This window comes from Trachemys scripta, chromosome 2, assembly GCF_013100865.1.
Source record: "Trachemys scripta elegans isolate TJP31775 chromosome 2, CAS_Tse_1.0, whole genome shotgun sequence".
NCBI lineage: Eukaryota > Metazoa > Chordata > Testudines > Emydidae > Trachemys > Trachemys scripta.
Window position 1 is genome coordinate 114,188,044 of NC_048299.1, and position 25,333 is coordinate 114,213,376.

Consider the following 25,333-nt stretch of genomic DNA (forward strand, 5'->3'; position numbering starts at 1 on the left):
ATAGTTACCTAGGTACCCAGCTTCTATAGGCCAGGGGGAATCTGCCACCCAAGGAGTGGGTGGCAGTGGGGACGCAGGCCCTCCCACTCCACTGCGTCCCAGCCCGGGGCCCTAGCAGCGGCGGAAACTTGCTGCTGTCAGTGGGGATCCTGGCCACAACACACTGACCTTGGCTCTGGCAGTGCAGCAGCCAGACTGGGGTTGGCTGCCCCCGGGCTACTTCCACTCTCCCCCTCGTATGGTACCTGGGCTGTCTTAGTGTCGTCAGTGCTCTCCGCTACCTACCTAGAGGAGCCAATGCTGGTGAAGGGCAGGCTCGGCCAGTCCTCCTCGGGGTAGCTGGCGTGGAGCAGGCTCGGCCAGTCCTCCTCGGGGTAGCTGGCGAGAGGTAGGCTTGACCGGCCCGGTGTGTCAGCAGGCTGGTCGTGGCCTGCGGCTGTTTCCGAAGCGGGAGCTCGGCCACGGACGTCTGCTCTCTCCGCCGGCCTGGCCTCCACTAAGCTCTGCAGGCGGGCTTTTATACTTCCAGGTCGGGGCCGTGACCTCGGAGGGGTGGCCGTTGGACCCGGTGGCTCCGCCCACATTGGTATTAGGGGAGATTCGGCCCTCAGCGGGGCTGTGGGATATCCCACCGCCTCGCTACACCACTTTAACTCATTTTTCAGATTCTTGAGCGAAACACCATACATTTTGACTCCCAAAAATGCTTCTGAGATGAACTGCTTCACCGAGTAGAACAGTACCAAAATAGTCATAGTTTAAAAAAGAAACTTTGTTCAGTTTGCAGAGACCCCAAGTCACATGGATGTATCTCCTGCAATCATATTATCTGGAGACAGCACTTTTTATCTGTAACTTACAGGAGATGGTGTTTCCGGCGTGATAAATTATCTCTGGCTTTTTTTAATTGCATTTTTTTTCCCGATTTTCTCTCTCTTGTTTTTTAAGCATCTCAGGCATCTAACACTGACCATAACTACCAGAATACTAATATTATCTATTTGATTAGACAGTACCCCAAACTCTCCTGAGAATACATAAAAGCTCATATTTTGGCTCAGTGTTGCATGTCCTGCATGATCCTGTAGCCTCAACCAGAACTCTTCTGTATCTGAGATTATCTGCATAGATGTTGCAGAGGAATTCAGTTTTACTGATCCCCATTTGTAGTTTTCATGTAGCTATATGGATCATATCTTATTTTGCAGAAACCAGTTCCCATTGGTGCTGAGGCCAATGGGGCTTTTGTTTCAGGATTATATTGCAAATTACTTTTCTGTCTTTGAAAAAAAAAAAAAAAGAATTGTGCACTTCTTTCAGTGTCACTCACTGCAGGTAAAGAATTTAACTGATGTGCCAGTTAGAGCCAATTCTTAATTTAACTGACCTAGCTTGACATTAAATGTTTAATACAACTTGCTATGTCCTTCGGTATTACATACTTTTCTTCTGTGCATATGTCTGACTATTTTTTGGAAGTTCAGACTTATGGATTTGCATGAGTGATCAATTACATCTATATCATCACAAAAAAAGTGCCTGAATTGATTCTTATAATATAACTTCTCTGATTTTGGTGGCTTATAATTCAGCCTAAAATTCATGAAAAGTACACACAATGTGATTGCAGACTTTTAATTTTCAAAACAAATGGTCTACAAGTCAAATTGTGCAAGTTTAAAAAATAAAAACTGTACACATTTGTGCTTAAGAAAAATAGTTAAAAAACTAGCAAATTATTTAATATGTAATATGGTATAATCTATTGTTGCTATGAAAATAATATTTATTATCAACTGAAAGAAGTTAGATCACCACAGTATAACTTGTGGGGATTTTGTTTTTTGGAAATGAGTCTTTAGAGATGAGTTAGGAGTTAAGACTTTTTTTATAATTTTGTAACATTTCCATAGAATTTCATGGTGAGTTTAGGGAAATTTTGAGATGATATTTAAAAGGAAAGTATTAGTCACAGTAGAAGATGGTGTCAGCCTCAATTCTGAATTTCCTTGCTTTTCTCTTATTGTAACATAACGTTGTATGTGATTATTTTTATGTACAGTTATGTAGTCTTATTTATTTTCTTATTTACAAGGGCCTGAAGGTTACCTAGGGTCTGAGTCACAAGATCCATCACACTTCATTTCTCAGCAACCTGTGGTACAGGAAGAAGAAGAAGTCATGATAGCTCATTCCCATCAAGAGGAAGCTGACAATGAATATGTATCCAGGGGGTGTAGAAATAAATGTCATTCACATTTACATGACACTCTTGGACAGTCAGATCATCTGAGTCACCATCATCATGACTACCATCACATTCTGCATCACCATCATACCCAGAACCATCATCCACACAGCCACAGTCAGCGCTACTCTCGCGAAGAGCTGAAGGATGCTGGGATTGCTACTCTAGCCTGGATGGTGATTATGGGTGATGGACTACACAACTTCAGTGATGGCTTAGCAATTGGTAAGTGTTTATACAATTCTTTTGCCTTCTCATGTAATAACAGCAAGGTAAAATTGTTTCTCTGCTGCCACTTAACTTCTAGTGAGAGGATATCGGATAAGAGCCTTGCCTTAATAAATTAGCCAGTGATCTGCTAGTGGGTTTTGAATTGATCAGTCAAGGTTACAGATTGGAAACCTCGATAGCTAGTGCCAAACAGTAAACCATGACTGATTTGCTGCAACTGAGAAAGGTATAAGGATAATGACCAGATAATAGAAAAGACATTTCTTAAAGAAACAGACAATGGGGAGTTATAAATATTGCTTTAATTATTTTACACCCGAAAGATCAGACCAAGATTTTCAAAACTAGGAGCCTAAAGATAGGCACCTAAATTCATGCTTTAGGTACTTAAGTAGTTGGCCTCATGTTTCAAAAGTGCTGAGCATCCACTGATTTCAGGCTTGATGTTAATTCTCCTTATGCTGTGTTCATAAAGATAGGTGATCCCATGTCCTCACTCCTATAGCCTGTCTATAGTAGTCTCCAGTTTTCATTTTAATCAGGTCATCGGCTTTCATATTTTTCCTCAAGCTTCATTGACATTCACCAAGATCAGGATTCATAGTTTAAATGTCCAGAGTCCCTAAGGCAGGGGTTCCTAAACTTTTTGAATGAATGTTTTAGTGTATATCCTGTGACTTTTTTTAAAACCATAGCTTGTCTAAAAGTATAACAATATCTCCTCTTCCTGCATGGTTTATTCGTGTCCCTATTCCTTCTCTCATGCATGTTCTATTCCTTCAGTTCTGTCATAGTGGAATACTATAGCTTCCTTGGAAAGATTTAATGAGCTATTCACAAAAACCATATATGCAACACTGCATTTTGGACATTAGACAAGTGAGGTCAGGTTGGCTGTCCCCTACCTTTCTCTAGCAAGATGGATAATGAGAATTTTGGATGTAAAGTAAGATGGTGATAGGGCGGGGAAAAATGTTTTTTAAATGAGTAATCAACACCAACAAGTCAAGATCATGGAAGACTAACAGTTTTCTAGATGCGTTTATTGCTCTACAGATGTTGGATTCATTTTTAATGTTGGGTCATTTGCAACAATGCCGTGTAGTCAGTTCAAGGGCAGTAGCTTTACTGTAAATCACATTGCAGAGCTGAATTCCTTTTTCTTGTTTGCCTGAGGAAGGGTTACAATAAGTGATAGTGTATAAATATTTCTTTGGACTTCAGAATAATTTTTCAATGATGTGGACAAGCACACATTCTGTATCCAATTCATAATATAATATGACAGAGAGCTTCTGATTTAACATTTTTTAAAATAAAAATTTGACCATTGAATCTAAATTTTCCAGCTTGTCAGTAGTGAAAACGTGGTAGGAAAAATAAGAGGATTTGCATGTAATAAAAGCCAAGAAGAATCAGTATCCTAAGTATATGTGTGAGACATTTGGGAAAGGATGGATTTGACGGACATGAAGTAAAATACAAGGGAAGGCTAATACAGTCTGTAATAAATGAGATCAGCCAATTTAATTGATTCATCTAGACTACTAGAAAGATGGATTTTTCCATTTGATCTGCCTAAAATTTCATATTAAGGGACAGCCCACCCTGCCAATCTTATGGGGAAGGAAAATCCAGGAATCTTTTTCCTAATAGTTCCAGGTATGAATGAAAAAAAATATTAATTTATTTTTGGTTGCGGGAAAATATTAGGCTGAAATAAACCTTCTAATTTGCAGTAAATGAGTTCTTCCCAGATTCATAATGATTCCTTACTATATTCTTGCATGTATTTATTTGGTTTTCTTGGACCTGTTTTATTTATTGGAATAGGATAGGACTCAAAGGTACTACGGTATACTAGAATTCTGGTAGTATTGTTACAACATTAAACATAATAAAGGGACAAGTTCCTGCCACCATAAACAGAAGAGGGTTTTTTTTTTTAATGGTGATATGCTCTTAATAAATGGTTAAAATGTAGAATATCTTAAAATTATAGATAAACCTTTATTGTAACAAGCACCCTTATTTTTATTTTTTTTTAGTCTTTCAAAGGAAAATCCCTTCAGACTATATTAAATATCCTTGTTTTAGGGAGACTATTTTAGGTAGTAGCTCCTTGAGTTGAAGTCTAATCTTTGTCTTTTTGCTTCTTGAACAAAAACATACATGAAGGCAAAGAAGAAAACAGTGAAAGATAGGAAAATGCTGCTTCTGTCTCACTAAAGCTTGTAGTTTTAGTTGCTGGGTAATCACAGGCACATCATATAGTATACATTCTTATTAGCCAATTAGGAACCTGGCAAAGTCATTTGGGCTAGAGAAGGCAAAAGAAAGAAGCCTACAATTGGAGGAATGAGGTGATGGAAAGGGAAGGAAACTTACCCTATGGAAGCTATAATAGTAGGACTCCTAAGTTTACGTTCTAGGAGTTGCTGAGGACACAACCATGGCAACAGTGATATCTTCTACCTCTCTTCTCGTCTTCTAATCAGGACATCTTTCAGGATTAGGAATAGAGGCCCAATTTATCATCACTCTTTCCCATTGTGTGGTAATACCCATGAGGTGAAGCTTGTTGCTCTCCCTGTCGCATGGACACTCATTGTCCAACATTCTCTCTCACTGCAAGTTTAAGCTCATTACAGAGTGATAACTTTAGTATGTCATAATCAACCAGTCAAGCAGGGTGGCTACTCATTAGGGGTTTATGTAGCTACGCCCCAGCAATAATGCCTGAGTTGTCAGCTGCTCTATAGACGTCACATGACAAAGCCCTGGCTGAGATGATTTAGTTGGGGTTGGTCCTGCTTTGAGCAGGGGGTTGGACTAGATGACCCTCTTCCAACCCTGTCTTCTATGATTCTTCTGTGTGACTGATGGTCTGTATGGTGCAGTGCCTTCTGCTGCCAGTGGGATTTCTGGTTGAAACATCTCCAGTCCCACCCTGCAGAATGCCATATGCTTCCATAGACTGCAGGCAGCAGGAGGGGAGACAGAGCAGGAAATACAGGCTTCTGTGCAGCTAACTCAAGTTTGTCTGACAGAGGAAGAGTGTAGCTCACAACTGTCAGCTTAATGTTCCATCAGTTCACTTTTTAACAACTTAACAAGATGGTAAATGAGCCAGTGAAGTCCGGAAACTGCTCTCACACTCCTACGCAGCTATTTCTGCTCCTGTTTCTCCAGGGCCAGTAACGAGGGAAGCTTCTGAGCTTGAGTTGCTTTTGAGCCTCCTGGTAATGTGTGTCTGGTCAGAGGCAGAAGGGGCCTGTAGTGCTATGTGGGAGAGGGTTCAGACTTGAGGGGATGGTTTTGAGCTGCGAAGAGGTGAGGTGGCATGTGGATATTCCCGAGTTGTTGGTAGTTCAGGTGTGGGGACTGGTGAGGGTCTGGGGAGGTCCTTGGTGGGGGGGGGAAGGGAGAAGAATTGGGCTGGGTTTGAAGGGTTGAGTGTGGGGTGGGGAGGGAATCAATTGATGAATGAGGGTGTGGGTGAATGCTGTAAAGAGAGTTGGGAAAGAGTAGATTTAAAAACTAGAATGCAGGGGAAGAGCCTAAAGGTAGGGAGTATAGTAAAGGGATGACAGAGGAATCCCCTCCTTATTCTAGACAAGAAAGTGTCCTAATCTGAAAAGGGAATGGGTGCCCTCTTTTTTTTTTTTTTTTTTTGTCCTGCTCACTTCTCCACTAGCCATCCACTCTCCCCCATATCTCCTATCAAAATGCTTCCTTGAGGTGACAACCTGAATTCTTCCAGTTTTCCACTTTGAAAAACATGATCACCCTGGGAGGAGAAGGTAGTGTATCTGGGCCACAGGCAGTTTGCTACCACCACCCCCCCAATGCTTATTTTCAGCACCAGTCACCACTGCAATAAAAACTAATCTCCATCAGTTCCATGTATGAACACGTTGTCCCATCTTAACATCTTGGTTTGTTAGAGGGACAAGATAGGTGAGGTAATATCTTTTATTGGACCAACTTTTGCTGGTGAGAGACAAGCTTTCGAGCTTACACAGAGCTGCTCTTCAGGTCTGGGAAAGGTCTTTGTTTGTTGTTAATAGAATTATACAGCCTTACCAGAAGTCTTGAAAATACCTAATCAGATTTTAGGACCTGGTATCTGCCTTTTCAGCTCCATTCATATGTACATTCATAAATTTTATATAACAGAGTTATTGGTCAATATTACCTTCGTGTTATTTTTCATTCACTTAAGATTTTAATAAATCATGGTACAGGCCTTGACAAAAGACATGCAAATAGAGTTTTGAATACATCCCAGGCTTCTCCTTCAAAAACTGATAAAATACTCTATATAAACCACTTCTTGAAAGTAGCAGTAGATGAACCACAAAACGTTAAGCTAAGGTGCCAAAGAATTTGAATTCTTAGATACATTTATTTGAGCCTTTGATCCGGAAAGAGGTTTCTTGTGATATTTCAAGTATTTCTTGATACCCAGCAGGGTTGACCCAACCACAAGAACAACCTCTCACCCTGTTTCAGTGCTAGATTTATTCAGGACAAAATGTTGTGAAATTGAGCAATATATACTCCCGTGTGAATTCTGCGCCACTACATGTGCGCAGAAATCATGTCGCCCGGAGATTTCTTTGCCTCCCTGCAGAAAAATGGTAAATCACCGCAGGGCTGGGGACACTCCAGCCAGTGGCCCCTATCCTGAGCCAGGATTAGCTGCTAGTCCCGGCTGAGTTGGAGGCAGGAGAGGATGGGACTCCAGGAATGGCTGGGGCTATGTCAGACCCACTCATAGACTCTAAGGTCAGAAGGGACCATTATGATCATCTAGTCTGACCTCCCGCATGATGTGGGCCACAAAACCTGACCCACCCACTCCTGGAAGAATTCTCTCCCTTGACTTAGCTGTAGAACTCCCAAATCATTATTTAAAGACTTCTAGTCGCTCAGAATCCTCCAGCAAGCGACCCCTGCCCCATGCTGCCGAGGAAGGCGAAAAACCTCCAGGGCCTCTGCCAATCTACCCCGGAGGAAAATTCCTTTCCAACCCCAAATATGGCAATCAGCTGATCCCCGAGCATTGCAGGCAAGATTCTCTAGCCAGACCTTCTGGAAAAGTTCTCTGTAGTAACTTTTAATATCCCATCATTGACCATTGTTATCGACCTATTGACTAAAATCACTGTATCCCATCAAACCATCCCCTCCATAAACTTATCAAGCTTGATCTTAAAGCCAGAGAGGTCTTTCGCTCCCACTGTTTCCCTCAGAAGGCTATTCCAAAACTTCACCCCTCTGATGGTTAGAAACCTTCGTCTAATTTCAAGCCTAAACTTCCCGACGGCCAGTTTATATCCATTCGTTCTAGTGTCCACATTAGTACTGAGCTGAAATAATTCCTCTCCCTCCCTGATATTTATCCCTCTGATATATTTAAAGAGAGCAATCATATCCCCCCTCAGCCTTCTTTTGGTTAAGGTAAACAAACCGAGCTCCTCGAGTCTCCTTTCATACGACAGATTTTCCATTCCTCGGATCATCCTAGTGGCCCTTCTCTGTACCCGTTCCAGTTTGAATTCATCCTTTTTAAACGTGGGAGACCAGAACTGCACACAGTACTCCAAATGAGGTCTCACCAGTGCCTTGTATAATGGAACCAGCACCTCCCTATCCCTACTAGAAATACTTCGCCTAACGCATCCCAAGACCGCATTAGCTTTTTTCACGGCCATGTCACATTGCCGACTCATAGTCATCCTGCGATCAACCAGGACTCCGAGGTCCTTCTTTTCCGTTACTTCCAACCGATGCGTCCCCAGTTTGTAACTAAAATTCTTGTTAGTTATCCCTAAATGCATCACCTTACACTTCTCACTACTAAATTTCATCCTATTACAGAAACCTCCCCCAGATTGAGGAAGCTCAGCATCCTTCCCTGCTTCCTGCTCCCATCACTCCTCAGCCGTGGGGGGAGAAGTCACTGTAAGGGGAGCTGCTCCCCCTTTTGCCCAACCCGTGTGCATCTGGACCTCCCATACCCAGACACCCCTGCCAAGCCTCACCTGCTACAACCACAACCCGCCTAGCCCTCCATACCCAAACCCCACCCCACTGAACCTCAACCAGTGCATCTGGAGCCTGCTGCACCCAGACCTCCACCCCACTGAACTCCTTGCACTCAACCCCCCCATACCTCCCAGAGCTCCCACATCCAGACTCCCAGTTAGCTGCACCCCAGACTCCCACCTCACCAAGTCCCACTCCCCCAGCACTCAGACCCCCCGATGAGACCCAGACTCCTCTCCTGAGCCCCAATCACTTTCACCTGGAACCTCCCTCCTCCCCTTCCCAACAAGACTTTGTGCATCCAGATTCCCCCCCCCCCCCACTGAGCTGCCTGCACCCAGATTGTCCCACGCAGAATCCTCTCACCCCACACCTGGATCCCCCCACACTGAGCCCCTCCACACTTGGATCCTGCCTGGTTGAGTCTGCCTGCCCCATACTTGGTGCAGAGGGGCAGGGTCCCAGGGGTTTCTGGGGCAGGCCCAGGCCTTGTGCTGTATGGGGTGGGGGGCAGGGAGGCTGCAGGGTGGTCTCCCACCTTCATGCAGCCAGTGGTCTGTGCTCCCCACTACCATGCTGCTGGAGCCTCTGTATTTACAGATTGACAACTAAAACTTGCAGAATTTTAAAATACTGTGCGTAGAATTTTTAACTTTTTTGGTGCAGAATTCTTAATTTTTTTGGCAGAGAATGCCCTCAGGAGTAAATATAGAACTGGCTAGTAAAAATCGTGCTTTTAATCTACAGTGGCTTGAGTAAAGTGTAGGGTGAAGTTGGTTGATGAAGCATCAATACCATGCTTTTCTTGTTTTGGTATTTGAGAAAGACCAATGTTAGGTTTTTTTGCTTTTTAAGAAAAAGTGCTATAGGAGATGGGCTTGAAACAGAAATTACAAGGTTAAATTATTTTGTTATACAGGTTTGACTAGATGATGATTGTCCCTTCTGGCTTTAAAATCTGATGCACAGACACGCACACAGTTTCACTTTTCTTTGGAGTTCGGCTGTTCGGCCATTTCTGACTTAATCAGATATGAACACATGCAGCAGTGTTTCCAAGCTTGATTTCTTAAACTGTAACATTTTGGGGTTTTTTTGTCTTCTCACAGGTGCAGCCTTTACTGAAGGTTTATCTAGTGGATTAAGTACTTCTGTGGCTGTATTTTGTCATGAATTACCCCATGAGTTAGGTAAGACAGCACAATATTTTAGTAAATGATAGCTTGCTATGAATTTGGGAGACATAAAAGGATAATGCTTTATTTTACCAGTGCTTTATTGCATAGCAAACATTTTTCTGAAGTCTTAGGAGGAAATAAAATTTCTAACCAGGATCAGAAGTGTTCACTCAGTTTATAGCTGTTTGTAAACAGATTATAAAATTCATGAATGGATTTACTATTTAGAATTATTTGCAAATGTCAGAAGTTAAGTTTTGTTGATCAGATCACTCAGTTTGCAGATATTCAACATGTGCTATGTTTAATTACGTGGTATTATTTCTGTTCCTTAATTTGTGTGATTTATGTGTAAATTGTAAAAACAACAAGGAGTCTGGTGGCACCTTAAAGACTATCTTTCAACTGAATATGCAATTTGAAATTTGCTTCTGTCAAATATCTGCTTAACTTGATTTTTTAAAATCAAAATTCACTTTCAAAGTTACAACAAATATTGGTGGATTGCTTTTTCCACTATTATTCAGCTCTAGCTCAGATCTTGCCAAAGATTCCCATCCAAAGTCTAACTTGGGGATATTGTTTGGAAATCTACGTCTTGAGTCTTTCTAGTCAGATTGGATTAATCTGTGCATGTCTTCCACATAAGAATTTACATATTACTAGGTTATAGGTTTGGGGCCTGGTATCTGTCACAGAGAAGTCATTGGGAATTGGATTGGGCACTTAATCTTTTTTATCTCAATAGAATGAAGCTTGTCTTGTTCACTGAATTAATAGAGGCTGCCCATTGCTTAGAATGTTTCTGTGGATGATTTTAAAAAGAAATCTCATCAAGTCTGTCTTGGCTGGAAATTTGCCTTGACATAGGATTTTACAGGTTGTGGTATAAAATGGTGGGATTACATAGAGATTAGCCGGGGAGTCACAGCCCCCAGAGAGAAATGGTTTGCAAACATACATGTGTGTAATAGGTAAACACTTTAAACCATGGCAATTTCCTTGACTGTTAGTTTGGAGTGGCATAGGGATATTTCCCTACTCTTATCCATTTCAGATTAGCACTGCTGTTAATCATTCTAGTGAAACTGAGATACATAAAGGTCACTTTTATAGAAATTAGTAAAGAAATTCTTAAGCAATGACTGGGCTAGAGTATAAAGTATTTAGAAAAGTCACTGGGTAAGTGGCAGAACCATGATGAGAACACATCACATAGCAATTTTTTTTCAAAATTAATTAAACCCAGTTTGTGGAAAAACTACTTTTATACAGTGTTCACTGATGTTGAATACTGCAGAATACTTTGGTTAAAATGATATACATTATTAAATCAAATAAGTCCGACAGTATGCATTTTCCAGAATACTAAAAATAAACTAAAAATGTGATCTTGTGCAAGACTAAATTTTCATACTATAGATTGTGGCTATGAAGCAGTTTTCATGTGTTCACTCATTGACTGACTTATTTCCCCATAAATGAACAACTTATTTTGTGGACGAAAACTTTTGAAGAAAGCCAATAATGGGCACTAAAATAGTTAAATATATTTATTCTAAGTGGTGAAAATAAATGTTACTGCACATGTCATAATAGTTACGTGAGTGGGTGAAAGATGCTTTATTTTTTTCTGCTATAGGAGATTTTGCTGTACTTCTAAAAGCTGGCATGACTGTCAAACAAGCTGTTCTTTATAATGCTCTGTCAGCTATGCTAGCATATCTTGGAATGGCAACTGGGATTCTTATTGGTCACTATGCTGACAATGTTTCAATGTGGATATTTGCACTTACTGCTGGCTTGTTCATGTATGTGGCTCTTGTTGATATGGTAAGTATGTGACTAGAACTACTTGCTATTTACATAACTGAGATTCAGAACAATACCAGAATAGGTTTGTCATAAAATAGGAAGTGGGTTTCTTTCCTCTAAGAAAATATTGACCACATGTATTACATATTTCTTAACCTAAAGACTGACACCATTTAATTTGTTCTTAAGGAAGCTTTTCAACACGATTATGGAACACAAACAAGTAAATAGACTAAGTTTTATTGTGAGTAGTGTAATGTGTTGGAAGTTCTTAGTCAAATAATTGAAATTTTATGTCAAATCGGAATATTACTAGAATTTTTTTCTGCTTCATAAAGCAAAATTCTCTGGGAATGCACATAAACACATTGTAAACAATCTTTAGGCACCTGGATGTTGTTTTATTGAGTAAAATTGTTCAGGTTCTGGATTTGTAGAAGATGTTGGTGGAATGGAACATTAAAGGATGATGGTCTCTGGTAGTAAGTATTGAGGCAAAAACATTTTAAAAAAATTAACAGTGAGGGGAGGCAGAGATGTTTATTTTCAGTGAGACATTCCCCCTATGTCAGCCTGTTCTTTCAATTACTTTTTAATACCAGTTTATTAGTGATGAAAATGCTGTGGCTGGTGTATTGGATAATGGTGCAATGGCCTGGTTGTACACCATTGGCATGATCCTGAGACGTGCTGTACGCTTGCAATAAATCTTCAGCACTTCTTTGGATTAAACCAATACAGTATTACAGCACAGGAAATTATTCTAATGGATAAAAATAACGTACAAACTTGTTCTTGTTTCCAGTTTCTAGAACTATACTGCTTATGAAAATCAGATTATATTATTTATAATTTGTAAATAAGTCATCTATGCACCAATAATATAATTAGAAGACATGAATTTCATTTGGTATAATTCCTGAAAATAAATGGTGCTGATTAGACCTGTGCTACATCACCACTTTCCAAGTTATGATGAGCGGTTTGGAGGCAGATCTGATATCCTTACTCCATGAGGACTAGCAATTTACTCCACAAGTGGTGTCACTGAAGTCAGTGGGACTACTCAAAGAGTAAGATACTATTCCACATGAATGAAGCTGACAGGAGTAAGATACTGCTCCACATGAGTGAGGGTTACAGAATCTGGCCCTTAATGACCAAGTCAGAATAGTATCAGTCATTTATTTTGAAGATGTTAATATATATATATTTTTTTTTATTTAGGTGCCTGAAATGCTGCACAATGATGCTAGTGATCATGGATGTAGCCGTTGGGGATATTTCCTGTTACAGAATGCTGGAATCCTGTTAGGTTTTGGGATTATGCTGCTTATCTCTGTGTTTGAACATAAAATTGTGTTCAGCATAAACCTATAATTTTGGTTACCTGATGTTGAATTGAAGATTATAGTAGATGTGGTTCTGCTTTTTCTATTAGCTACTGTAAATGAGCTCTAGGCTTTATAGACTAGGCATTCTTTTTAACTGATGTATCTTTTTTTCCAGAAGTAAAACTGAATGGTATGAACTGTTTACACACAGTGCTCAGTATTGTATGAGGTACTATAGATAACTGCGCTAGTCAGAGTGCTGCACTGTTACACATGGTAAAAGTGCCAAATCCATAAAGGAGTATCACTTTTTTTACAATTTTTATTTTAAATTATTGTTTTGTGAATTCATTTACTGCATGTAATAATTGTGAGATTTTAGCATCTTGTACTTTTTCCTAAATGGTGCTTGCTTGTATAAACAAGTGAAATGGCCATGTTCTTATTGTAGTATGAAATGCAAAAATTGTCTACTTTTTGTATTTCATGAAACAGTGAATACTCTTAACATATGGGCATAGTGAGTATTGTAAAACAAAATATTTGAAGAGAGAAATGTAATAAATGGGGTAGAGCTATCGGCCATTATGGGAGTTACAAATCAGACACAGCTTATCCAAAGTGTACCCAAGTTGAGTCAAAATATGGAAATTTCATGACAAAGCTTGCTGCAATAATGAAGCTGGAAGAAATTGTGTGTGTAATCTATGTACAAGAAAAATGACCAGAACTACAAGCTGAGGCAAAGGGAACAACAAGAAACATGAACAGCTCTTTTTAGAGAAATGGTGTATTTCATGTGGTGAGATGTGCTATCTTAATATTTGCATCTATATAAAACCAAACAGAAAATGGGTGAAATCTTGGTTCTGTTGAATCAATGGCAAGGCCTCTTTGGCTTCAGTGGGGCCAGGATTTCACCCATAGAACTTATCTGAAAAATGCTGCTTCTGCTGCCCACAGTGTTTGATCTTGACTTTGTACATGTCAACGGGATGTCTCCTTTGTAATTATGAAAATGGTAGTACCCAGGGAAGATTTGTAAACATTTTGGGGCATCTTGTATACTGCTCGGTAATTTTGTTTATCTTAAATATTCTGAACTCTCTGACATAGCACTAAGAATCTCTCTGCATTTTTCTTAAATTATGTAGCTCAGCATTTAAGCCCATACACTTTCATATGCAAAGGCATCTAGAAAGAACAAAGTAATTCAAAAACTTTGGCTCAGCCAAACCATGAAATCATGCAGTCTTCTCACGGGTGCACAGGAAATATGGGAGGTGTGTGTACACGGAACGGGGGTGATAATTTGTGGATACCAGCCCTGCAGAAGGACTTTGCTAGATTTCTCTTCCGCTTTTTTTCTTCTTATTACAAGACCAGTAGCTGTTCTTTTTCCCTTTCTATGTGTTATATGGGAGTTGGAGAACTTGAATCTGATCTCCATGTCACTACGGGCAGCGTTCCATAGCACATGCTGCTTAGTGCAGCTCCTGCCCTGCCTGCTTTGTTTATGCTGCTCATTAGTGGTGGATATTTTGTGTATTGGAAAGGGGATGCTCTGTGGAGCTGGAGGGCATCCTCTGTAGTAGCTTTACCCCTCTGCGGGATCACTGGTGATGAAGATTGCTCTGGGGCTTTCCATTTGATCAGTGTGTTCCAGTTCCTTTTAGCTCATCATGTTTACACTTTAGACAAATTTTCTTACTAAACGGTTGTGTGATGAACATTAACCCTACCTTCAAATCTCACTACTGGACATGCTCACTAGCACGTGGTGGAAGAAAGGAAGGTTTGGTACAGTCTTAGATTCTATCATAATTACACCTGAATAATGGAGAAAGCTCACTGAGTGCAAAGTCTTTAGTAGAGATGATTGGTTTAGTCCAAATATGTTCACTTGACAAAACATTAGTATTCTCTGTTACCATTGTCTGTGCATGCATCTGGTATTTGTGTTATATCCTTGAAATGGAAATTCTGAACCTCATTATCCTTGATCTCCAAGCCAGCTTTGAGGTTTATCAAAGTAATAAAGTGGCTAACTACTTCGTTTAATTTGAAATTGTCTATTTAGTGTTGCTGGGTAGAATCTGGGTTTTAAATGTGGAACTAAAACTTGCCACACTCAGAGGTTTCAATGTCTTTCCCATGGCCCTTTTGGACCTAAGCTATGTAATGCAACTTAACATGAATTAATGAGAATAAAAGGAGAAGATTCTAATTGCTGGTGGTTAGATTTCTTTTGTATGAATTATACACTCCAAAACCATGTAAAATAAGTACTGATCTAAAATTCAATTCATTCCTCACTCTATTTTGAAGTCTCAAAGAGCCATACATCAGTATTAGAGAGACAAGGTGGCTGAAATAACACCTTTTATTGAACCAATAAAAGATATTACCTCACCTACCTAGTCTCTCTAATTTCCTGGGACCAACACTGCTACAACAATAATGCAACTATACATCAATATTGACATCTCAGGAATAACAGAGTTTTAAAATGAGGACCACACCTTGTGGGCTCATCCTGGATCAAAGTGCTGGTGAAATTAAGATTAACCAGTAAGGGGAATCTGAAGTGAGAGCAGCAGGAGGAACTGGTTCCTGGATTGGGAACTATTACATGGAAACATTTTTGTTCCCATTTTTCCACTTTGAGGCAGCCCATCACTACAAGCAATTTTTGCAACAGCACCTAATTGAGAGGAAAGAAGATTCCCAGCTGGGGAATCTCTATTCTCCTTTCTTCTGAAGAAAAATCTCTCCCAGTTATTGGTCCCTTCTTCACTCCAACGGGCACAAGGAGATTACCACCACCCCCTAGTGTCTCCCTTCCTTTACCAGGAGAGGAAAGGAGAGAGATGCACTCTCTCCAGCTCCATAGGTAGTCTATTGATGAAATGTATTTAAATCTTCTACAATCCAGGATGCTGTATTGGAAATTTCAGAAATTTCTGGGACAAGCTCTGCCCCTTCCCATATTTTATTTTATTTGTTTAACATCACCACACAGTTTCCATCCTGAAACAAATAGGTGGGGAGACCAGTGATGTGCCCCTAACCAACTAACCCACTCTGCATGTGCATACATGTAGCATTTGATTGGATGGATGGCTATGGCCCTCTATGGGTTAAAGAATTCCTTTGGAAAACATTTCTTTTGCCTCCCTATTTTTCCCCTTGCTGCATTCCATCACTACAGGCTGATGCAATGCTGCCCCTTCTCATTAATATTAAAGTGACGACAATCACCAAAATAGATCCTCCCTTGATCTATTTGAACTCCTTGGACTGAGCATTTTGAGGCAGCTCCACATGTTTGAACAAGGGGAGTCAAGTGATTAAAGAAAATTAATTGCAATTAATCATGCGGTTAATTGCAATGTTAAACAATAATAGAATACCATTTAAATATTTTTGGATATTTTTTGCATTAAAATATATTGATTTCAAATACAACACAGTGTACAGTACTCACTTTATATTTACTTTTTATTACAAATTTTTGCTGTAAAAAAAATAGTATTTTTCAATTCCTCATCCAAGTACAGTAGTGCAATATTTTTATCATGAAAGTTGAACTTAAAAATGTAGACTTATGTACAATAACAGCATTCAAAAGTAAAACAATGTAAAACTTTAGAGCCTACAAGTCCACTCCGTCCTACTTCTTGTTCAGCTAATCGCTAAGATAAAGTGTGTTTACATTTGCAGGAGATGATGCTGCCTGCTTCTTATTTACAATGTCACCTCAAAGTGAGAACAGGTGTTCACATTGCACTTTTGTATCCGGCAATACAAGGTATTTACGTACCAGATATGCTAAATAGTCGTATGCCCTTTCATGCTTCGGACACCATTCCAGAGGACATGCTTCCATGCTGATGACGCTCAGTTAAAAAAAAAAAAAAAATGCTTTAATTAAATTTTGATTGAACTCCTTGGGAGAGTATGTCTCCTGCTTTGTTTTACCCGCATTCTACCATGTATTTCATATTATAGCAGTCTCGGATGATGACCCAGCACATGTTCATTTTAAGAACCCTTTCACTGCAGATTTGACAAAACTCAAAGAAGGTACCATTTGTCTTAGCGATTGGCTGAACAAGAAGTAGGACTGATTTCAAAGTAGCAGCCGTGTTAGTCTATGGGTACGTCTTCACTTACCGGAGGGTCCAGCGGCAGGAAATCGATGTTCTGGGATCGATTTATCGCGTCTGGTTAAGACGCGATAAATCGATCCCGGAAGTGCTCGCCGTCGACGCTGGTACTCCAGCTCGGCGAGAGGAGTACGCGGCATCGACGGGGGAGCCTTCCTGCAGCGTCTGGACCCGCGGTAAGTTCGGACTAAGGTACTTCGAATTCAGCTATGTTATTAACGTAGCTGAATTTGCGTACCTTAATCCGAAGTGGGGGCTTAATGGGGACCAGGCCTATATCTGCAAAAAGAACAGGAGTACTTGTGGCACCTTAGAGACTAACACATTTATTTGAGTATAAGCTTTCGTGGGCTACAGCCCACTTCATCGGATGTATAGAATGGAACACACAAAGAAGATATTTATACATACAGAGAACATGAAAAGGTGGAAGTAGCCATACCAACTGTAAGAGGCCAATCAATTGAGATTCACTCTCATCAGCAGGAGGAAAAAAAAAACTTTTGAAGTGATAATTGAGATGACCCATAGAAGGTGTGAGGATAACTTAACATGGGGAAATAGATTCAATTAGTGTAATGACCCAACCATTCCCAGTCTCTGTTTAAACCTAAGTTAATTGTATCTAATTTGCATATTAATTCAAGCTTAGCAGTCTCTCTTCAGAGTCTGTTTTTGAAGTTTTTTTGTTGCAAAATTGCCACCTTCAACCACTCAGTGACAGACTTGACTTCTATGGGTCATCTAAATTGTCACTTCAAAAGTTTTTTTTCCCTCCTGCTGATGAGAGCTCATCTCAATTGATTGGCCTCTTACAGTTGGTATGGCTACTTCCACCTTTTCATGTTCTCTGTATGTATAAATGTCGTCTTTGTGTGTTCCATTCTATACATCCGAAGAAGTGGGCTGTAGCCCACGAAAGCTTATGCTCAAATAAATGTGTTAGTCTCTAAGGTGCCACAAGTACTCCTGTTCTTTCTAAGTAGGACTGAGTGGATTTGTGGGCTCTAAAGTTTTACAGGGTTTTGCTTTTGAGTGTAATTATGTAACAAAAAAAATCTACATTTGTAATTTGCACTTTCACAATAAAGAGATTGTATTATGGTACTTGTATGAGGTGAACTTAAAAATATGATTTCTTTTGTTTATCCTTTTTACAGTGCAAATATTTGTAATATAAAGTGAGCACTACACTTTGTATTCTGTGTTGAAATTTAAATCACTACATTAGAAAATGTAGAAAACATCCAAAAATATTTAATAAATTCAACTGGTATTCTTTTAACAGTGCGATTAAAACTGATTAACTCAAAAAAATTAATCACAATCACGTGAGTTAACGGCAATTAATTGACAGCCCTAATTTGAACCTCTTGGATTGAGCATGATGTCCTTGATTCTTTTTACACTTATGCAATTTCATTAAATCTTTGCACTTTTTAAGGGGGAAATCTTGTCCTACACCAAAACCAACAAGCTAGGTTTGCAAGAGAAGATCCTGAGCGGTTTTAGGTAGAGGGAGGAATTCTCCCCTTCGATTCCATGGCAGTAGCAAAACTGCTCCAAGGTGCTACAGCCATCTGTGACTTCTCTCATATTTTACCACCTCTAGATCTTCCATCCAGTGCTGTTGCAGCAGTCCTTTTCTCTTATAAAGTCCTCCTAACACCCCCACCCTGAATCTTATCCAAAAGGAATATGGTGAGGGTGCTGTCTATGCCTTCAATGTTCACTTTCCTCTGATTTTTTGACTCCTGGCTTGCTCTCTTCCTTTCCTGACAGTCTCCCATAAGCATCCTTGGCGACTTTAATTTTACATTAACACATCTGATCCCTTAATTGCCCATCTCTGTTCTCTCACCCTCCAGACTCAAAACTGTGGCCTATCCCTGTTGCCATCTTGTGGACGTTCAGCCATCAACTGAAACGTAACATCTCCAACACCAAACTGTTAAATCGTCTCTACAGAGCCCTCCCCTTTCTCACAGTAGAGAATCAACCTAGTATCGCCATTACCCTCCCTGTTGCTTGAGCTCATTATTACCCACAAAAATCTAGGACATGCTGCCTATACCCTACCAAGGGCTCAAGGCATGACCTGGTTAATTTAGGCACCCCCACCCTTTCCCTACCAAGGGCTCGGGGTATAAAACACCCACCCTTTCTCATGGGGCTCTTTGGGTCTGCAGCATCTTTTCCCAGTGAAAGAGCCTTACACAGCTGTGCTCTAAACATCTATTTATTAGCAACACACACACAATACATATGCTAAACAAATCTCTTATGCTCACTTCTCCCAATATACAGACAAACTTCACCTGATGGCCAGTCAAGAGCCACTCATCTAGGGTTTCCAGCTATGCCTCTGCACATCATGGTCATGCATGTCCTCTCTACCTCTGTCTTGTATTTTAGTCTGTAAGCTCTTTGGGGAGGGACTGATATTTGTACAGCACCTAGCATAATGGGGACAAATCAGTTTATGGGTGTTAGGTGCAACCACAATATCAATGTTTAATAAAAACAGCAGCCTGAGAGCTGAAATATCCTCTACTAGGGTTGTGTGCTGCCCCTGCCTACCTTTGGTGTACAGCTGGTGAATCCCTCTAATCATCTTCAGCAGCCACAGGCAGGGAACATTTATAGAGCTGAGCTCTGTAGGATGTGTGGATCCCCTCTTGACTCCTCAAATATTGACCTGCTCCCCCCCCCCCGAATCATCATAGAATATCAGGGTTGGAAGGGACCTCAGGAGATCTAGTCCAATCCACTGCTCAAAGCAGGACAAATCCTATATATTTTTTATAACCCCAGTTCCCTAAATGGCCTCCTCAAGGATTGAGCTCACAACCCTGGGTTTAGCAGGCCAATGCTCAAACCACTGAGCTATCCCGCCCCCCACGTGGCAGAACTTAACAGAGCATCTGCAGGCAGGGCCTTTGGTGAACTTGCCCCTAACTCAGTGTCAAATAATAAACAATATAGTATTTTCATTCTAAAAGTAGTCTGAAAATTGACCATTATTCTAATATAATTTAGACCTGCTAAATAACTTAACTCAGAGCACCTGAAGTAGTTCAGTCTATTGTTGCCATTGAAATGATCAATATTCTACCAGAGGACCTTAAGAGGGGAAAAAATATCTGCAGTGTCTATTGGTGATGCATCATCTTTGAAAGACAGACCACTGTAACCAATTACTTTTCTTTAACTTTAGGCTTAATATGCTGATGAGGAATACTCCTGGGGGAATTCTGCACCACTGCGCAATGCAGGATTTTGCAGAAATTAACGTACATTCAGAATTTATTTCCCCCCACAGAAATGGGCTGCAGTGTTGTTAGCCAGCACTGGGGGCCACTGGACTCGGCAGAGCCCAGCTTGCACATAGAAGACACTGCTGGGGGGAGGGGGAGCGAGAGGGAGCGAGAGGATTTCTGGCAGCTGCAGTTCCCAGAATGCCTTGAAGGAAGGAGAGGGCGGTGCACAGGAAACTTCATGCAAGCCTGGGACCCAGCATCAGGCTGTTTCTCCCTCTGGATCCCTGTGCTGGGGGGGAGGGAGGGAGGATGGGTGTCTTGGGAAGGGGAGCCCCTGAGGTTGGGCTCTGGGGAGGAGGGGGTTTGGGTGTATTGGCTGGGGGGCCACAAGAGGGTTCTGAGGGGGAGGGGTTGTGAGCGTCTGGCCCCTGGGGTAAGGAGGTAGAGAAACAGGAACTAAGTTGTCACAGGAGTTTCTTTAACTCTCTACTCCTGGGGGAAATTTTGTGTGTCTGTCTGTATGTTTACAGACATACTTGCTGACAGGTATTTTGAATACATTACCAAAATAATTGAAACAGGCATGATTATGTAGTGTTATTTTGACAAAATTTGAAGAATTTTGCAGAATTTTGATTTTTTTTTTGGCCCCTGGATGCCCCCTGGAGTATGAAGAAGAAGCCTTTATTCCTGATGAGAGGGACTTTTCTTTTAACCTAAGTGTATTGAGGAGGTCCATCTGTTCTATAGACCTGAGGTCTCAAAAAGTTATGTTGGTTATATGAAGGTGGAGGAGAACTAATCACATGAAAAAGCAAAAAGCAAAATAGATTATTGTGCTGCTCTAGCTTGGATTGGGGACCACTCTAGTCCTTTGCAGTTGCCTACAGACTCCAGGAAGCTACAAAGATGTCACCCACATCGCTGGAGCTGAACATCCTAAGAGGTACAGCTTAGATTCCATGCCCAATGCTCGATTTCAGTCTACATGACTGTTTCACAGGAAGATTTAGGCAACAATGTTATCCAATAAAGAGGTGATATTTTACTATAATTTCTATACAATTTTGTAGCTACTTCAGAAATCCAAAAAGTGTTGCCTATGATCCTCTGAAAGTGCTTGGGTAACTAAACAGAAATGGCCTCATTAGAATAAACTACTGTAGGTGATGGGGTTGTTTTAGATTAATTAAATGCAGCAATATTTCTGTAACTTGTGTATTCTTTGTAACAATTGACTGAGTTATCTGTAGCCCTCTGTTTAAAACAAAAATTGCATTCTGCATGGAGTTGATGGAATCAATAAATTCTACTTTGTTGCAAAGCTTAATTCAGTGTTCCATTTAAAGTTCATGGGTGATTTCATTCTAATAAAATCAGAGAGTGCCATGTTTCTCAGGATTTATCTAGATGAACAGTTTACTAAAAGTTCCCTAGTGCACATTGACCAACTTCCTGTTTCGTAGTAGGTCAGAGTCAAGAGATTGGGGTTCTAATCCACTCTGTGCCACAAACTTCCTGAGTGAAGTTAGGGAGATCACATACTCTCGCTTTGCCTAATTTTCTCATCTGTATAGGATGTTACATTTAATTCATTCATGGTGCTTTGAGATACTTGGATTGAAGATGCTACAAAAATACAAAGTTCTAAACCTAGAATTTCTGTTGAATAATACAGTGTGAAACTATTTATGAAGCTCCAGAGGATGGATTCCTACTCTTATTTGGAAGGAAGGAGCTTTATGCCAGGAGGAAGGTGGAAGGGAGGAATGTGAGAGGAAAACATAAGGAAGGAGGGGTCCTGAGCAGAAAGGGATTAACAATACAAAGATAAGGGGAGGGGATAAAATAATATAAAAACATAACTGTAAGAAGCTATTAATTCCATATTTTGATCTGTAGCCAAAATGTAGTTTATGTGCTTGACTTCAGCAAAGAGGGTTGAGGAGGCTCCACCTACTTAGTAGACAATTTTCAGCACCCTCACCTGCAGAGGAGAAAGAGCCACCATGATTACAACTCATTATTGAGCATGTGTTCACTGCAGAGCCAGCCTGGGCTAACCAAGACAGGCAGCACATTCCTACTGCAAAGTACTACCTGTGGCAAACCTGTGTAACTGGGTCCACAACGCTGCTGTACTAGCCTGTGTCTTGAGATGGTTTTCTGGTGAGCTATCCCCTGGTTCTAAGCGGTGCATTAAACTGACCTGCTCTGAATTCATTCTTAATGTGTTCTCACTTTCAGCTAGTATGGAGCTGCTGTCTGTGACAGTGACATAGCAATCCTTGATTTAAACTTCCAAGTGGTGTTGCTTATTAATGTAGACAGTTTGGAAGAAGAAAGCAAACAGCAAGAACTTTTACTGAAAATGTCATTAAGGAATTCAGTTTGCAAATCACATTGTGAGTCATAGTGTACCCAACCCACATCTCTGCCTCTCTTTCCTTCCTGCCCACTGCACATAAAAATGTTATTTTGTGTACATTTCCTCAAATTATAGGTCATGCTGTTATCACACCATAGCTTTACCAGCTGGTGTCAGCTTCTGGCCAACTGAAGCATGGGAGAAGCATTTCTTGGATAGAATCTCTGTCCAAATATTGTGGAAGTGCAGCAGAAATGGAGCAGGCAAACATGGGGTTAAAATGCAATGCAGATCAAGGGAAGCTTTAAACAGAGTACAGTTTAGGTGGGTAATTATAAGATAGGAATGGAGGACTAAGAGCACAGGTGCTTGATTAGCCTGCATTCTCACTGCAAAATCAGTGGGTTGCCAGGCTGGGCTGAACCAAAACCTAAGTGCAAGCCTATACCATCAGCCATGCCTGTCAGCTCTGGTCAGGGCCGGATCCAGGGTTTTGGCCATCCCAAGCAGCCAAAACCAAAACAAAACAAAAAAAAGTTGTGATCGCGATCTAAAAAAAGCTGCGATCGCGATCTGCTTCGGCAATTTGGCGGGAGGTCCTTCACTCCCAGGCGGAGTGAGGGACCATCCGCCGAATTGCCGCCGAATACCTGGACCTGCCGCCCCTCTCTGGAGCGGCCGCCCCAAGCACCTGCTTGAGAAGCTGGTGCCTGGAGCCGGCCCTGGCTCTGGTTTAAAGCGTCCTCAAGCCTGAGTTAGAGGTTTTTCTGTGTGGACAGAAAGGAGGGTTAGGGGCAACACCAGGGCTACATATTGATGCTGAGACTGAACAGGTCTAACTGTCCAAACAACGGAGCAGCCATGTCTGGTGCATTCTCGTGGATGGGCCCTACTGCATGCTCCCTGGGGCCAGGGAATAATAGTCTCAGGCACCAAGAGGCTTTGCATACTAGAAACAATGGATGGTAATTGGGCCAAGACCCCCTCAGGAGAGAGGGAGGACCAGATTTGGGAGTCTGCTGGACACCACAGGACAATTGAGGCTGGCCAGGAGAATGAGAGTTGGTTCTGTTCCCCTTTTCCCTATAGAGACCCAGTCATCCAGAGCAGTTTCTTTGTCCAAGTCTTTCTGACCGACTCCTATGACTGATAAATGTAACTGGTTCACATTCAGCTTCTTTATGTGTTTGCATTATGATACAGTCTTTAATTACATGATCATATACTATTTATTCCACAGGACCCTTGCCTTATTCAGGGCAGATGATGGACTTGCAAATAGGCAGAATTAAAGTTGGACGGGCAACCATAAGTCTGGCTTTTCCTACCTTTTGAGTGCTTGCTTTTGCAGCCTAAATTATGTTTAGCTTTTTTGTATATCATTGTATATAATGAGGTGTTCCATGCTGAGATATTTTGTAGCATTGGACTGCAGTATAATATAAATATAATAAAAACACACACAAAAGTTACCATAAGAGCAACTTTATGCAGATGGCTGCAATTTTTTCCACCGTTCATGGTTATGATCTGGAACAATGTCAAAAGCATTCCAGCCCCTGTCCTTAACTATATTTTTACGTATGTGGTGTGAGCTGGGGCTACTAAGTCAGAGGCATATACAAGCAGATTGCCCACTGATGATGAGTGGCTTGCACAAAAAGCAAGTATAATTACAATTTTAGTTAAAATTACTTCACATTCAGCCTTACTAAGTGGAAAATTAAGCAAGGTCATTTTAGGACTACTGCTAATTCTACCCTTTTCTTATTTGATCCAAATTCATACATATGGAATTACTTGATTTGAGTGCACCACTGCAGTAATTATGTATGCTAAATGAGACATGTATTTTTCCATGAGCAATTACATGCTTTAGTTGACAATCTTACTTTGAAAGTATCAGAGTTGACATATAACTGCCACAAATGGGGAAATTTCATATCTGTCATAAAGCTGCTGTTTCATTTTTCTTAGGACAGCTCTATATTCTGATGCACAGCTTCTCCCCTTACTCTTTATGAATGGCAATGCCGCTCACCTATGGAATAGAGTGGAGGTTCAGTATTATTACTGGGAGTTCCAAAACTAAGCACTGCCCCTCAGATCAGGCTTCTGGAAATTCTGCCTCTGGTGGCTCATTTTCTCCTCACCACTTTGGTTTATAATTTTAATTCTTATTCATTTTTGTGCATTAGTGACTTCATTTCACTTTTAGCTCTGCTCTCTCTCTCTCTCTCTCTCTCTCTCTCCTCAGATGAGAAACTACCACAGTATTGGGGCTTTAATCCTTTGGGTTACCGTCTTTAATTGGCTTCCTCTTTCCTCAGTCCAATGGCAGAGAAGCCCTGTAAGCATTGAGCCAAGCCCAAGTTGTGCTATATTTATAAGGCAGCTTTTCGGGAGCTTCAGAAGGCAAGCTGTGCTCTGCCTCTGTCAGAGCAGAGTCAGACTGGCCTGGCATGCCAGGTCTCATACCTGTGTGAAGCTGTAATTCAACCAGAGGCTGTCACAGCCAGGACGTGAGCAGTCAAATGGTGGGGGTCAGGCTGGGTGCAATACCAGGAGGTCAGAGTCTAGGGCTAGGTCTACACTACCCGCCTGAATCAGCGGGTAGAAATTCATCTCTTGGGGATCGAATTATTGCGTCTCGTCGGGACGCGACAATCGATCCCC

The 25,333-nt window shown here is 41.0% G+C and overlaps 1 protein-coding gene across 2 annotated transcripts in view; it reads left to right on the top strand.

The window, feature by feature from the left end:
• Window positions 1–15,087, top strand: part of SLC39A6 (solute carrier family 39 member 6) — a 31,052-nt gene extending 15,965 nt beyond the window's left edge. For both annotated transcript variants that reach the window (XM_034761451.1, XM_034761452.1), the window contains exons 7-10: window positions 2,096–2,473; window positions 9,643–9,723; window positions 11,354–11,544; window positions 12,754–15,087. In XM_034761451.1, the coding sequence (XP_034617342.1) occupies window positions 2,096–2,473; window positions 9,643–9,723; window positions 11,354–11,544; window positions 12,754–12,906 (803 nt within the window). In that variant the 3' untranslated portion in view covers window positions 12,907–15,087. The remainder of the gene's footprint in view (window positions 1–2,095; window positions 2,474–9,642; window positions 9,724–11,353; window positions 11,545–12,753) is intronic.
• The last annotated feature ends 10,246 nt before the right edge of the window (window positions 15,088–25,333 follow it).